General features: G+C 34.0%; 1 protein-coding gene across 11 annotated transcripts in view; it reads left to right on the top strand.

Moving 5' to 3' along the window:
• PCDH15 (protocadherin related 15) overlaps window positions 1-13,629 on the top strand; it is a 735,694-nt gene that overhangs the window by 534,103 nt on the left and 187,962 nt on the right. For all 11 annotated transcript variants that reach the window (XR_014253086.1, XM_082423601.1, XM_082423610.1 and 8 more), the window contains 2 exons: window positions 9,009-9,314; window positions 12,152-12,376. Coding sequence is in view for 10 of the 11 variants with exons in the window: in XM_082423601.1 (XP_082279727.1) it covers window positions 9,009-9,314; window positions 12,152-12,376 (531 nt within the window). In the remaining variant the exon portion in view is untranslated. The remainder of the gene's footprint in view (window positions 1-9,008; window positions 9,315-12,151; window positions 12,377-13,629) is intronic.

The following is a 13,629-nucleotide window of genomic DNA, read 5'->3' as shown; positions in this document are numbered from 1 at the left end:
GATGGCCTGCAGTAGTTATGACAAGTAAAGAAATGTTTAGTGTAAAATAGCTCTTATACCCCTTTTAGCTCTCACTATAATGATTTTAAGAGCCTCACAATTTATGATCAGGTCAAGACTACTCATCTGTTGTCACACATTTGTTTCCCAACCCATGATAAAGTTACTTTAAAATGTAACTGGAAGTTACCTTTTCTTCTACTTTCAAATGGAATACATTTTGATTTTTAAAAATTCAATATTTTTCTCAGGCCAGACATAACAAACATTTCTCAAAATGTGACAATGTCCATAAAATCATCAGACATACTTTTTCATATAAATTTCTCTATAATGTGTCTAATACTACCTGAATTCATGCCTCAAAGACCTTAAATCTTCATTATTGTTTCTTGTAATAACTAAAGTGCTCTTTCCTTTTTGTTACATATCATCTGGTCATACAAGTTTTCCTTGTATTTTTATTTGTTACACTAAAACCACATATGAACAGGTTTTATGATCTTTCACATATGAATTCTTTAAGGCACCCAAATTCTCAGAACATCTTGATAAAAATAAAGTTAATGGAACCTAATGGACTCACTATACCAGGTTAAATGTGATCCTAAGGAAAATGAAGTGTATAAATAAACCAAATAAAAATAGACTGATTTATTCTTCAAAAAAATATTTTTAAGAACTTTAGGACAGAATTGAGCTTTCTTTAATAGTTTCTAAGTAGATGTTGAAAACCTCAATAACAATAAACTTACCTAATTTTTAATTGATTACTTAATATGCTCTAAGCATGCTGCTAAGTGTGTTCAATCCTCATAGTAGGTAGTGAGATAAATACTTACTATCACCATCATTTTACAAATGAAGGATGGACGCTTAGAGTGACTAACTCACCCAAGGCCATAGAGTTAGTGTGGGAAAGAGCTGGTCTTTTAACCTAGAGCTTAAGCCCTTAAGGAATCTCTAATTTATATATGGGTTTTCTAGATTCCTAGGGATTAAATATTTGAGAGTTCCAATATTTGATTTAAAAAACTATTTACTCTCATTATGTTTTTAGTGATTTGAACTCAAATACACTTGTTACCTTCTAGCCAGTAAGTCTGTTTGCCATTGTTCAGTAATGAATATGTGTGGAGAGAGGAAACATTTACCAGCATCAAGGGTCACTAAATTGCTTCTCCCCTTTTACACTGATAATCACAGCCCTTGAAATAGCTCAGCTTCTTTAAAGAAATAAAGATGACAACTATTTTATGCCTTTTTGAAGTTGGCAGGTAATTTTAAAAATGTCCTTCTACTAGTAATGTCATTAAGGATGCACTTCCCAACCTCTCCCTCTGACCTCCCTGCTCAACACCTTTTATGGTTCCCGCTTCAAGGTGAGAAAGGAGTGCACAGCCTCAAAAATTGCTGTGAAGGACAAGCAAAAACTAAGGGAGCTAAGCTCCTTCTCAGCTTCACACTGGGCTAATTAGGTGCTACATGGTAGTTCAAACCTTTCTAATAGCTATACTTTCTGTTTGTCCTCAAAGTTCTTTGCATAGATCTGATTTTTGTGAGAATAAACAGAAGTTATTTTATATCTAGATAATCTGAATGGATATGAGTATAAAACATATTTTAAATTAGAATTAATCATTGAAAAAATAATAAGTAATCTACCCAGAGACTTCTCAACGGAAGGGGTGCCGACATCAGACTCTCCTTTGAGGTCTTATCCCAGTATATTCCACCCATAAAGACATACTTTTAAATCTCTATAGAATTTGTAACCCCCAGTGTAGGTATCCCAGTAATGGGCTTCCACGTTTATTGATGGGAAAGCATGTATAGTAGACCACTCTAAAAATTAATGAGGGAACAAAAGGGGTAAATATAATGTGTAAGAAATATTTTTCCCTGCCTCCTTTTCAAGTGATATGCTATAAAATGGTGCTCAAGGAATAGTCAATAAATGCCCTTATACATGATCTGTTGTCTTTATTAGGTAATAATTATTTGGTTGTCTGTAATGTATTCTAACTTTGATTTTAGTGATTAAGATTTTCCAGAAGTTTTTCTAGCAAATATTCAAAGTTTTGTCCAGTGAGGTCTTTATTTGACTACAGACTATTAGCCCATTTCCCAACAATACTCATTCACAAATAAGTAGCCACAAGTCAGGCCCCATGGTAAGGTGTATATTACAAATGCGTTAACCATGGACAGATGATTATAAAGTTGCAGCTATTACTGTTTTTTGCTTTGATGTAGTACAAGGGGAAAAGAGATGTGTGATTTTTCTTATTAACAATTTTAATTAACTTTTAATTGATTTCTAGGAAGATAAATGTTTTCATTACAGCATCACACACTGAGCTCCTTGGTTAGATATTAAACATCAATGCAAACTTCTTGACAGTATTGCTGATAATAAGGGATTTTATGTTTGGTTATCTTTTCTAACATGTACATACTCATCTATAATACTAAGTAAATGAAACTACCTTGCTTAGCCAGCCCATATCACTTAACTTACATGACCTTATTTATGTCCCTCAATTAATTAGGAGACAGAAAAGGAAACAAATAATCCTGCATTTTACAAACATTCTAGTTCCTTTGTCTCTATTAGATGTGTGTCTGAGTTACCTTAAATTTTTTAGAGCACTTTCTTATAGAATGTTAGTCTTTTATTCCATGAGCATCAAATATACCTCCTTTCATGGAAGCTAGACATTCAGTGAATTAAGTTGTAGTTAATCGGGTCAAAACGTGTGTGTGTGTGTGTGTGTGTGTGTGTGTGTGTGTGTACTTGACTTTGAATATATTATTTACACTTTATACTTAAGCTGAATTAAAATTATGAAACCCTATTAATAAAAATGCCCCATCTAATATTTATTTTTAGTCCCCTTGTTGAATATGTGTTTGGATATTTTCTCTCAACAAATAATCCCACTGTATGATAAAGATTGCTGTACATTTGAAAAATTCAATAAATGAAGAGTTATGAGATATGCTTCTATTCTCAAAGGACTTATGGCTGTGGGGAAAAGGTGTAAATAAAAAGTAATGCGGGCTTCCCTGGTGGTCCAGTGGTTAAGACTCCACGCTTCCAGTGTAGGGGGCACAGGATCCCTGGGCGGGGAAGATCCCGCATGCCGCGTGGTGCGGCCAAAAAAAAGTAATGTTGCAAAGCATTTGTCAAGCCTAAAATTCTAATTTATAAAATGATCTATCTCTAAATGCTAGACAGTTTCCTAGGAGAGATTGAATTGGGGTTGGGATTTGAAGACTGGATGAAGGATTGGAATTTCAGAGGTGAATAAGGAATCACCAATGCAAGGCTTGAAGAAAATGTCAAAAAGTGTATGCTGAGTCCTAAGGAAATGTAGAAAATTGCTTAGACTTGAGCAGAGTGTTTATACAGGACAGTGAATAGTAAGAGAATGCTGGAAATGTAGGTTGGAATTAATTCATGCATAGGAGTTTGGACTTCTGTCTATAGTTCAGTTGAAAGGATTTCTATTACTCAGGGTTTTTAAATTTGGTGCATACATTACTCCCCTTGAGAACTTTGCCTTGTTCATTAAAATATTAATGACACTTGAAAAGTTCTGAAGTAATGAAAAATTTTAAATTTTCTTTAATCCCAATTTCCCAAATTTATTTATTTGGACAGAGACCTCCCCTTCTCTCTCCGTCTCCCCTCACTTTTTCCTGGCATCATAAGAGACGTTAACTAACATTCCATGAAATGTAGCACCTAAAGTTAGTTTATCAAAACCATGACTAAAATTCAATGTTTACTTCTCCCTCCATGGCCTTTTCTATCAATTTAAGCCATTGTTAAAAAAAAAAAAATTTCTCATTGGACCTCTTGAAAGCATATATTTTTCTGATTATCTTTTCTCTGCCATTTATTATTTTACTGTAGACTCTGTTAAGGACCCTGACATGTTTGAGAGTAGGCACCATTGATTCTATTAACTTAAGGTAGTTAGTTTCAAGTGATGGGTCATGGGGAACAAAAAGTATCAAGTGGAAATACTGTGTGAAAATATCATGGACAGATTATTTAAAGAAGGCCTTATTCCCAGTGTTGCTCATTGAATTATAACAGTATTTAAAAAACTGTATGTCCCTCAAGATATTAGTAAATATTTTGCTAAACAAACAACAATGAAAAAGAGTCTATGACTAAATTTGTTTGGGAACTGAGGTATAAACACCCCTGGGGTTTGGGACTATCAGTAACTAATATCCTATACCTTGCCCAGGTTCAAACCAATTCAGTGAGAGACATGAAATTCTGGCAAATAGGTGAAACTGATATTGAAAGGAAGGAGGTTTAGTAATGAGAGACAAATGGGTTGGTAAATGCTACCCCATGATTAAACTTACCTACACAGCCTCAGGCAGAACTGAAATTGTAGGTCTTATTCATAGGGAAAGAGCTCATATAGCAAAACCAGCAAATCATATGACATCCTTATAAACATCAGACGTTAAAGGAGGCAGTGTGTTTACCCATTTCTTTCCATCAAATTCACCACTCATGAGTGAGGGAGGGAGCAGAGAGAGCAGTTTTCTTGCTAAAATGTCCTTCCTCTTGGCAAGTTGAAGCCTGGAGAGGGGAAGTTCCCATTCAACAATCCTCAGTGAAAGAGTATCTTTTAATGCAACACTTCTCTGAGCTACTGTGTATTGGGAAGCTCACAAGGGAAAACATGATTAATGCAGCAGTTTGGGAAATACCAACATGATGCAAGCACTGTAGGTGACTCATTCTGAAATTAAATTTGTTTTTATATCTTAATGTCCTGTTAGAGCAAGTTTCCTTTAACAATCCTCTAGCCCAGTAGTTTGCAAACATGGGTTGTTCTGATCAAATGTGAGGTCTTTTCCAAGTCATTTGTTACCAACGTAGGTACTACATTTGCATTGTTCTAATACTAGTTATTGGCATATATCATCTATAACAATGCTGATTCACTTAAATTTTTATATGTTTTATTCAGTGGAACAGAATAATGGCTTTGCAACTAGATTGCAGAGAATTATGCAACAGCTATCTTCTTATTCATGTTACAATTGATGATCTGTGCCATGTTTGTGAATTTCATCTCTGACATGTATAATGGTAGGAAAAGAGATTCAAAACTGCTATTCCACTTTGCATCTTTTATTTTATAGTTGAGATATCTGAGACCTAGAGGGAACAAGTGACATACCAATGTTAATGATATTGAAAAATATATATAGTGGAAACACTGAAACTAAACAGCACTTCTATAAGGTAGCAATTTCTTTTTATATATCAAGGTCATTCGCCATCTTAACCTACATAGTCCCTCTTTGTTACTCTACAAAATATTAAAAATACAGAGATATTTACTTATTATCATACTCTTATCTAGGTCATAACAAAATACTACTTTGTACTTTATAAAAATGATATTTTTCAGTATAGACCTGGATTCAGTAGTTCCACCAAGATGATCACAGTCTTCCCACTTGTAAGAAGGGAGACAAAGTGTTACACAAATAATCACATTAATAAATCTATAATTTAAATCTAGTAAAAGTGATATGAATTACAGGTATATGGAGTTCTTGCCATGTATAACAGGAGGGTCTCATTTACATTTCAGGAGTCAGAGAAGACTGCTTTGAGGAAGTGATGTTTAAATGGACATTTGAAAGATGAGTGGGTATTAGCCTAGCGAATAATAGCGGAAGCCCTCTAGGCAGAGGCTTTGGAGAAATTTGGAGGTTGGAGAGATTTGCATTATTTCAGAACACAGTGAAAGTAACATTTAGTAGGAGAACTCTTGGTTATGGTAAACCTTTGAATGGTGCTGAAGGCAGTGGAAATCACTGAAGGATATTAAGAGGAATGATGTCATTTATCTATTATAAAAGATCTCTCTGAAAGGAAATAACTGAAAAGAAAATAAAGATATAATCTAGCAATCTAAGCCACAGTTGATGGTGGCTTGGGCCAAGGTGGTTAGGATTGAGATATTGCATACATTGGAAACAATGTATTATAAATGGAATAGGGATTTTTCTGTAAATGCCATATCTTGGACCTTGTTACCTAATATACCAATGTATCTCACAGCTTGGAGCTGAGCCTCATACATAGTATTAAATAAGCTTTTCTGAAATTATTGAATAAATAAATAATTGAGAATAAGCTTTTCTGGAATTATTGAATAAATAAATAATTGAGAAGGTAGAAGAAGTAGATCTCAGGAACATCTTCTTTATTTTTTATGTAATCTGTTGGTCAGTGGAAGAACCATTTAGCGAAATAGGGGAATTGGAGATGACAAAGATTTGGACATAGAAATAATCAAAACTTCAATTAGAAACATGTTAAGCTTCTGATTCTATGGTAGACAGAACTGTGATCCCGCAAATACATCCCATATGTGAATATGTTACCTTACATAACAAAATTAACTTTGTAGATGTGATAAGGTTAAGAACCTTGAGATGGGAGGATTACCCTGGATTGTCCAGGTGGGCACATTGTAGCCATCTAAGCCCTTAATAGTGGAAGAGGATGATAGAAGAGTGGATCAGAGAGATGAGATAGAAGAAGGAGAGATTCAAAAAGTGTGAGAGGGACTTGACCCACCATTGCTAGCTTTGAAAATGGAAGAAGTGTGCTATGAGCCAAGAGAAAAGGTATGTGGGTGGCCTTTAGAAGCTGGGAATTGTGCTTACATGACAAGTAAAAAGGGAGTGGGGAGCTCAATCCTACAACCTCAAGGAACTGTATTCTGTCAATAACTGGAATGGGCAAAGAAATGTATCTTTTCCAACAGCCTCCAGAAAGGAATACAGACCTATGCATACCTTGGTTTTAGCCAGGTGAGACCCATGTTGAACTTCTGATTTATAGAACTATAAAATAATAAACTCGCAATGTGTAAACAACTAAATTTGTGGTAATTTGATATGGCAACGATAGAAAACTCATATAATATGCATAAGGTGTCCTAGTAGAGATATTAGTTAAGTAGCTGGACATACATAGTACGATACATACCTAACATCCCCCTCCCCCCCACACATATACATACACAGCCATATTAATCAAATTAAATCATTCTATCCTAATATATCTTCCAATATGGGATAAATAAGAATATATCTTGAGCAAGAATCATTTAAATTATGGATTACATAAAAATACCCACAGACAGAAAAAGTCCCTGAAATTTTTAAGAGTGTTGGTTTAATGAAATAAGACCTACTTATATTATTGGATTGTATTTTTCTATTTACTTAAGCAGTGATTTAAGACAAAAAATTACATTTTTTGTTTGATTGGTTGGTTTTTTTTTGTAAGGGATGTGGCAATATTGTTGTTTGTTTTTTCCACTAAGATGACCAGCTTGACTAATATGTCAATAATCTGTAAGACAAATTCTAGGAAAAATGTAAAAGTAGAAGAAAATATGTCTATGGCAACTCTTCAACTCTTTTACAGTATTTTTGTCCTCTTCAGACATTCCTGCAATTACTCTTCTATCTTTTCTCAGGCTTAAAACTCCAGAGGTAATGCCCTCCCAGGGGCATTTGTGTTTTGATGAATAAAAGGGACAAATCCTGCTGGAATGTCTGGCATTATGACAGTCAGAAGGAGCACAGTTATGGACATCTTGGGCTTTATCGTTTCAAACAAGGCACAAGTGTTCAGCACACCTACCCCACATGCTTCCCCAGTGTTTGTAAAGGTGGATATACATCTGCTCGTGTGCTGTTCAAAATACATCATATTGCATTCCAGGCTTTGTAGATATTAAGTGATTATTGTGTCCCTGGCTCATAATGCAGCCAAGTGTCTTGTTTTCCTTCCTTTTCTTAGTGAAGTTTGGGGCATAATTATGTAACATTTTATAGATGCTAAGATTCATTCCAATTTCTTTGAGAAACAATAACATAGAACTGTTTAGCACAAAATGCACCGTATTTGATAATGAAATGTCATAATTTATATTCCAATTAATTGAGTTTTAGATTATTTTAATTCTCATAACACTCTGATTCTCATAACACTCCATCAGAAGAATAGTCACTCAAAATTTACCCATTTTATTTGATGCAAACTGATTTAATATTACATAAAATTTTCAGTTACAGTAGATTTATTATAGCATCAACAATTCTGTTATCATTTGGAGATTGTATTCTAATATTAAAGAAGAGCCCTTTTCAGTTGCTTTACAGTTACTATACTTTCACTTCTATTTGGGTTTTGGAACATGTTTAGTTTTAAATCTCAGTTCCTTGCATTAATTTATTCTAACATTCATTAATTACACAAATATTTATTAAGTAGTTTTATATGCAAGACATTATACTAAGAACTGAGATATTTATTTCTTGTGTAATCCTAAGCAAGATAATTAAAGTACATAAGCCACAGCTTTCTTATTTGTAGAATGGGACCAATGATATTTATTCATAAGAACATCAGACAGATTAAATGCAGTTATATATATATATGGTGCTTATACATATATATATGGTGCTTATACATATATATACACACATATATATACACATATAGTACTTGAATTTAAAAAGCTGTAAAATCTTAAGTTAGTTGTCAGTTATGTTTAATTAAAAACTAAGTGTGTTTTTTTAAATTTTAGAATTCAAAATCTATTAAAGAAATGATAATACAGGAAAAATTCAGTATTTTTGAAATGTGAATTTTCTGTCATAATATAATATTGTTATTTCTACTGATATCAAATTATGTTCATTTTGAATGAAGAATATCAATTAAACTATAGTGTATTTCTTTTCATGTTATAGACTTTTGTACTATATTGTCATTATCTTTTTAATTTTCTCCCTAGAGAAAAAAATATTTGGTTAGAAATATGCCATAATTCTTTAACTATCCCCTTCTGGCAGGGCAACATTACAAAATGTAATGTGAAAAAATCATAACAAAGAGTACTATGTGAATTCCTTTGTTTTTTAATTTTATTTAGGCAACAGACCCTGATGCTGGAATAAATGGCCAAGTACACTACAGTTTGGGTAACTTCAATAATCTTTTTCGTATCACATCCAATGGGAGCATTTACACAGCAGTGAAGCTTAACAGAGAAGTCAGGGACTACTATGAACTTGTTGTTGTGGCAACTGATGGAGCGGTACACCCTCGTCATTCAACTCTAACACTGGCCATCAAGGTTTTGGATATTGATGATAATAGTCCTGTGTTCACCAATTCAACATATACTGTCATCGTTGAAGAGAATCTGCCAGCCGGGACCACTTTCCTTCAAATAGAGGTGTGTGGAAGAAGCAATTATTTCATGAATTCTGTATAAGATTTGACATTCTGTAGGGCTGCAGTAGGGCTGCCAGCCTTAGTAAATTAAAAAAAAAAAAAAAAAAAAAAAAGCACATACAGTCAAATTCAATTTCAGATAAACGAGTAAATTTGAATATAAGCATCTCTCAAATATTACATATTGTGCTTTATCTAACAACCCTATTTTAGAGATATACCAAAATTTAACAGGAGAAAAGTTGCCTTTGTGAGAAATTGATTAACACTTCTTAACAGATTTCTTTTTAGTTTACAAAAGTAATGCTAAATATTTATTGCAACAATTGACAATACGAGACTATTTAAAAAAACAAAATAGTCTCTCACCTTGTACCTCCAAAGTTACTCAGTATTAAATTTTATGTGTATTCTGTTACATTTATGTTTGTGCTCACACAAATATCAAATGACTATTTACATATATATAAATATCCATGTATGCAGGTGTGTACATATATATATATTCATATGCATATATATGTATAGAATTGCCTCATATTTTACAGAAATAGGATATTGCTGTACCTATTATTTTGTAATATCTTCTTCACTTTCCGTACACAACTGGCATACTTCCAGAAGTCTGACTCTCCTTTTTATTAGTGTCTTCATAGCTAAGCCTCTTTTTTTCAGTCCTCAAATAAATTATTACCAGAAACTCTGGACATTCTGATTCAGTAGGTTAGATTGGCCTGGAGATCTGCATTTTAAGCACAACCTCTTTAATTCTGACATAGGTGGTCTATGAAGTGTATTTTGTAAGAAAAAAATGTAGTCCTTTCTCAACCTGCAATCTACAACTTGAATTTTGTTAGCATGCATTTCAAGAACTTGTGTTTCTTCCATAATTTAACTCAATATGTGTTTACTTAGTCAGTAAACATTAATACATCTAAAAAAGGCAGACGCTGACCAAGGAGAGGGCCATTATTTCTCCATTTATTCTTCTATTCATCTATTCATTCACTCATTCCTTTATTCAACAAGCATATTTTCAGTGCTTACTGCATGCCAAGTCCTCTGCTAGACTCTGGGGATTCAAACATGAACAAGACAGATTTCCTGCCTTCATCAAATTTTCAGTCTGGTGTAGCAAACAGACAAGTAACTGGTAATTAATATAGAGGTCCTCAATGCAAGGAACCTGGGAGATCACAGGTGGAGCGCTTTAACCTAATCTTGAGAACAAAGAGAATGTTTCCTGGAAAAGTTTATTTCTAAATTGTGAACTGAGGGGCAAATAAGAGTTATTCAAGGGGAAGAAAGAATATTCAAGGCAGCGGAAGAACCTGCTCAGAATCCTGGAGGAGAGGAGAGAGTGAGGAGCTAAAGGGCTGGAAAATATATGTGTCCTTCTCACCATGTTAAGGAGATTGGAGTTGATCCAAAATGAAATGGAAAACAAGAAGAATTTTTAGGCAGGAAGGTGACATCATAAAATCTGTGCTTTTACAGTAGTATCTTTCCCATTGTGATGTTGATAACTGTTTGGAGGGGGCCAAGACTGACATTCACAAAGATGTTTGCTTTACTGCATGCATTTTTTAACAAACCCTGACCTTCCCCACTCTATCCTTGCTGCATCCCATTTCCTCTACCAGAGTTGCCTTTGCCAGTCTCTACTACTGAATGAAAGAGCCAGCTATAAGACTTCCCATTGAAACCTGTTTTTTCAGCTGTTTTTTGTTTGTTTTTTGTTTTGCTTTAATGATTGGGAAACTTTATTTTTGGAAATGAGAATTTTTTAAAAAATTTTATTGGCGTATAGTTGATTTACAATGTTCTGTTAGATTCTGCTGTACAACAAAGAGAAGCAGTTATACATATACATATATCCACTCTTTTTTAGATTCTTTTCCCATATAAGTCATTACAGAGTATTGAGTAGAGACCTGTGCTGTACAGTAGGTCCTTATTAGTTATCTATTTTATATATAGTAGTGTGTATATGTCAATCCCAATCTCCCAATCTATCCCTCCCCAACCTTTCCCCCGGTAACCATAAGTTTGTTTTCTACATCTGTGACTCTATTTCTGTTTTGTAAATAAGTTCATTTGTACCATTTTTTTAGATTCCACATATAAGTGATATCATATGATACTTGTCTTTCTCTCTCTGATTTACTTTATTCAGTATGACAGTCTCTAGGTCCATCCATGTATCCCTTTTATTTTGGTATTTGTCTTATTTCTTCTTTGAGACAGTAATCTGGAGGGTAGGTATCTTGTTTTTATTCATCTTGTGCATCTCTATAGCACCTTGTGTACACTCAATAAGTATTAGTTAAAAGAAGGGAGGTATAATAGAGTGATCTCTAGAAATGTATTATAGGATCTTTGTGAGAAGACATATTTCCTTAGTTTTCATATAGCCCTTTAATAACCTGTTATGTTTATGGAAAGCACACACTAATATTTATTTTTATTTAAGGTATTATTTTTCATGGTTATACAATCATCAGGAAATAATAAGCAATCATTTATGACAATATTTATTTCTTTACCGTGGTATGATCCTTTTAATTAGTGATTTCTTCAAATAAAATAGATACAGTAACGAGATCAACAATGACAAAACCTCATGGGTCTCTGTCTCTGACTTGGTCTCTTTCTTTCTCTCCCTCTCCCCTCTATCTGGTAAATTACTTTAAAAAATGTTTCTCTCTGAAACATGCCTTTTGATCATTATTCATTTCATGCTATTCTAGGTACTGACACATAACTTCCATCAGTCCTGCATTTCTTTATTTTGGCAATGGCAGTGATATAACCATTCTTCTTCTTAATTTGTTACAGGCCAAAGATGTTGACCTCGGAGCAAATGTATCTTATCGGATAAGAAGTCCGGAAGTGAAGCACTTTTTTGCACTACATCCATTTACAGGAGAACTCTCCCTTTTAAGGAGTTTGGACTATGAGGCATTTCCAGACCAGGAAGCAAGTATCACTTTTCTAGTGGAGGCCTTTGATATTTATGGAACAATGCCACCTGGTATTGCTACTGTCACAGTGATAGTAAAGGTAAGGAATATAGATGACTTCTGGTTGCCTACTTTGTACTCTCTACATGTAGTTTCTGTTTTGTTTTGTTTTTTTAAATCCGCACTATAGTATAATATTTGGGGGCAGGATTCATAATTATATGTGGTACCAGAGCCAGAACATAAAATTTTGAATGTACAGTATTTACAAAGACTTGAGAAATAACTATATTATTTAACTTATAAAAAATAAGTTTGAAAGAACCACTAAATAAGAGTTCAAGTACTGTGTCTCCCTGGGTCCACCATTAGCTCTGTGACTTCAGTCAAGTCATAATTTCTCTAGACTACACTTTAGTCCAAATTCCACAGCACCGGGGATAATAACTTCATCCAAATCCTTCAACTTAAAAAAATAAAAATTAAAAAATAAGAGTATTCTGAAAGTTTAAGAGTTCTAAACCCCCAAGAACTAGTTAGTTTAGTTTAGTTTGGAACCCAAGATTCTGGAATGAAACAAGCTTTGGAATCAGATGGAATTGGGGTTAATTTCTTGCTCAACCATTTTCAAGTTCTGTGACCTTGGGGACTCTCTCAACCTCTCTAGATTTGCCCTCTAGGTGAATAAAACACCCTGCACCAATTGATTGCCTAGAAAAGCATGTCATCTTCCACCTTTAGGGTTTCTTGTGATTGTTAAGGTGTGTATTTAAAAGAAGACATGAAGAAAGATTCATCAGTTCTCACATGTTAGTGTATATAAAGGTCATCTGAGCTGCATACCAAACTTTCAGATCCCTCTGCTCCTTTCCAAAGGGACACCTTTCCCACAGGAGCATCTGAGACATCAGTATATTAGAAAAGTAAACAGATGATTCTTACACAGGTTGTGTGAGTATCAGATGTTGAAAAATATACTTCAGTTACAAATGCACACATACAAACGATCCTCGAGCTGCTTTATTAAAGGTGTTTAGTACTAAAAAATGACTTCAGATGACCTTTATTTCTTTGGTGACATAAAATAAAAGTGCTTTCATAAACATGTTTTGTATGATTTTTGGTCAGGGGAAGAAAGTACAAATTTGAAACTACCCTCTTCACATGTTTTCTCTGATACCCGACTGGAGTTTGAATGGTTAAAAAGACAGAGCTAGTCAGAAAGAAACAGATTCACACAGAGTGAGAGCAAAAGAGTGAGAGAGGAGAGAAGGAAAAGGAAAAAGGGAGAGGGACAAGGATACAGAAGATCTATATGATAAATGAAGACTTTACAAGGAAGCTTATAGAAAG

The sequence above is a fragment of the Balaenoptera physalus genome (assembly GCF_965194825.1).
Source record: "Balaenoptera physalus genome assembly, chromosome: 14".
NCBI classification, from domain to species: Eukaryota; Metazoa; Chordata; class Mammalia; order Artiodactyla; family Balaenopteridae; genus Balaenoptera; species Balaenoptera physalus.
Note: the sequence above shows the minus strand (reverse complement) of the source record. Positions and strands in the feature narration are given on the sequence as shown.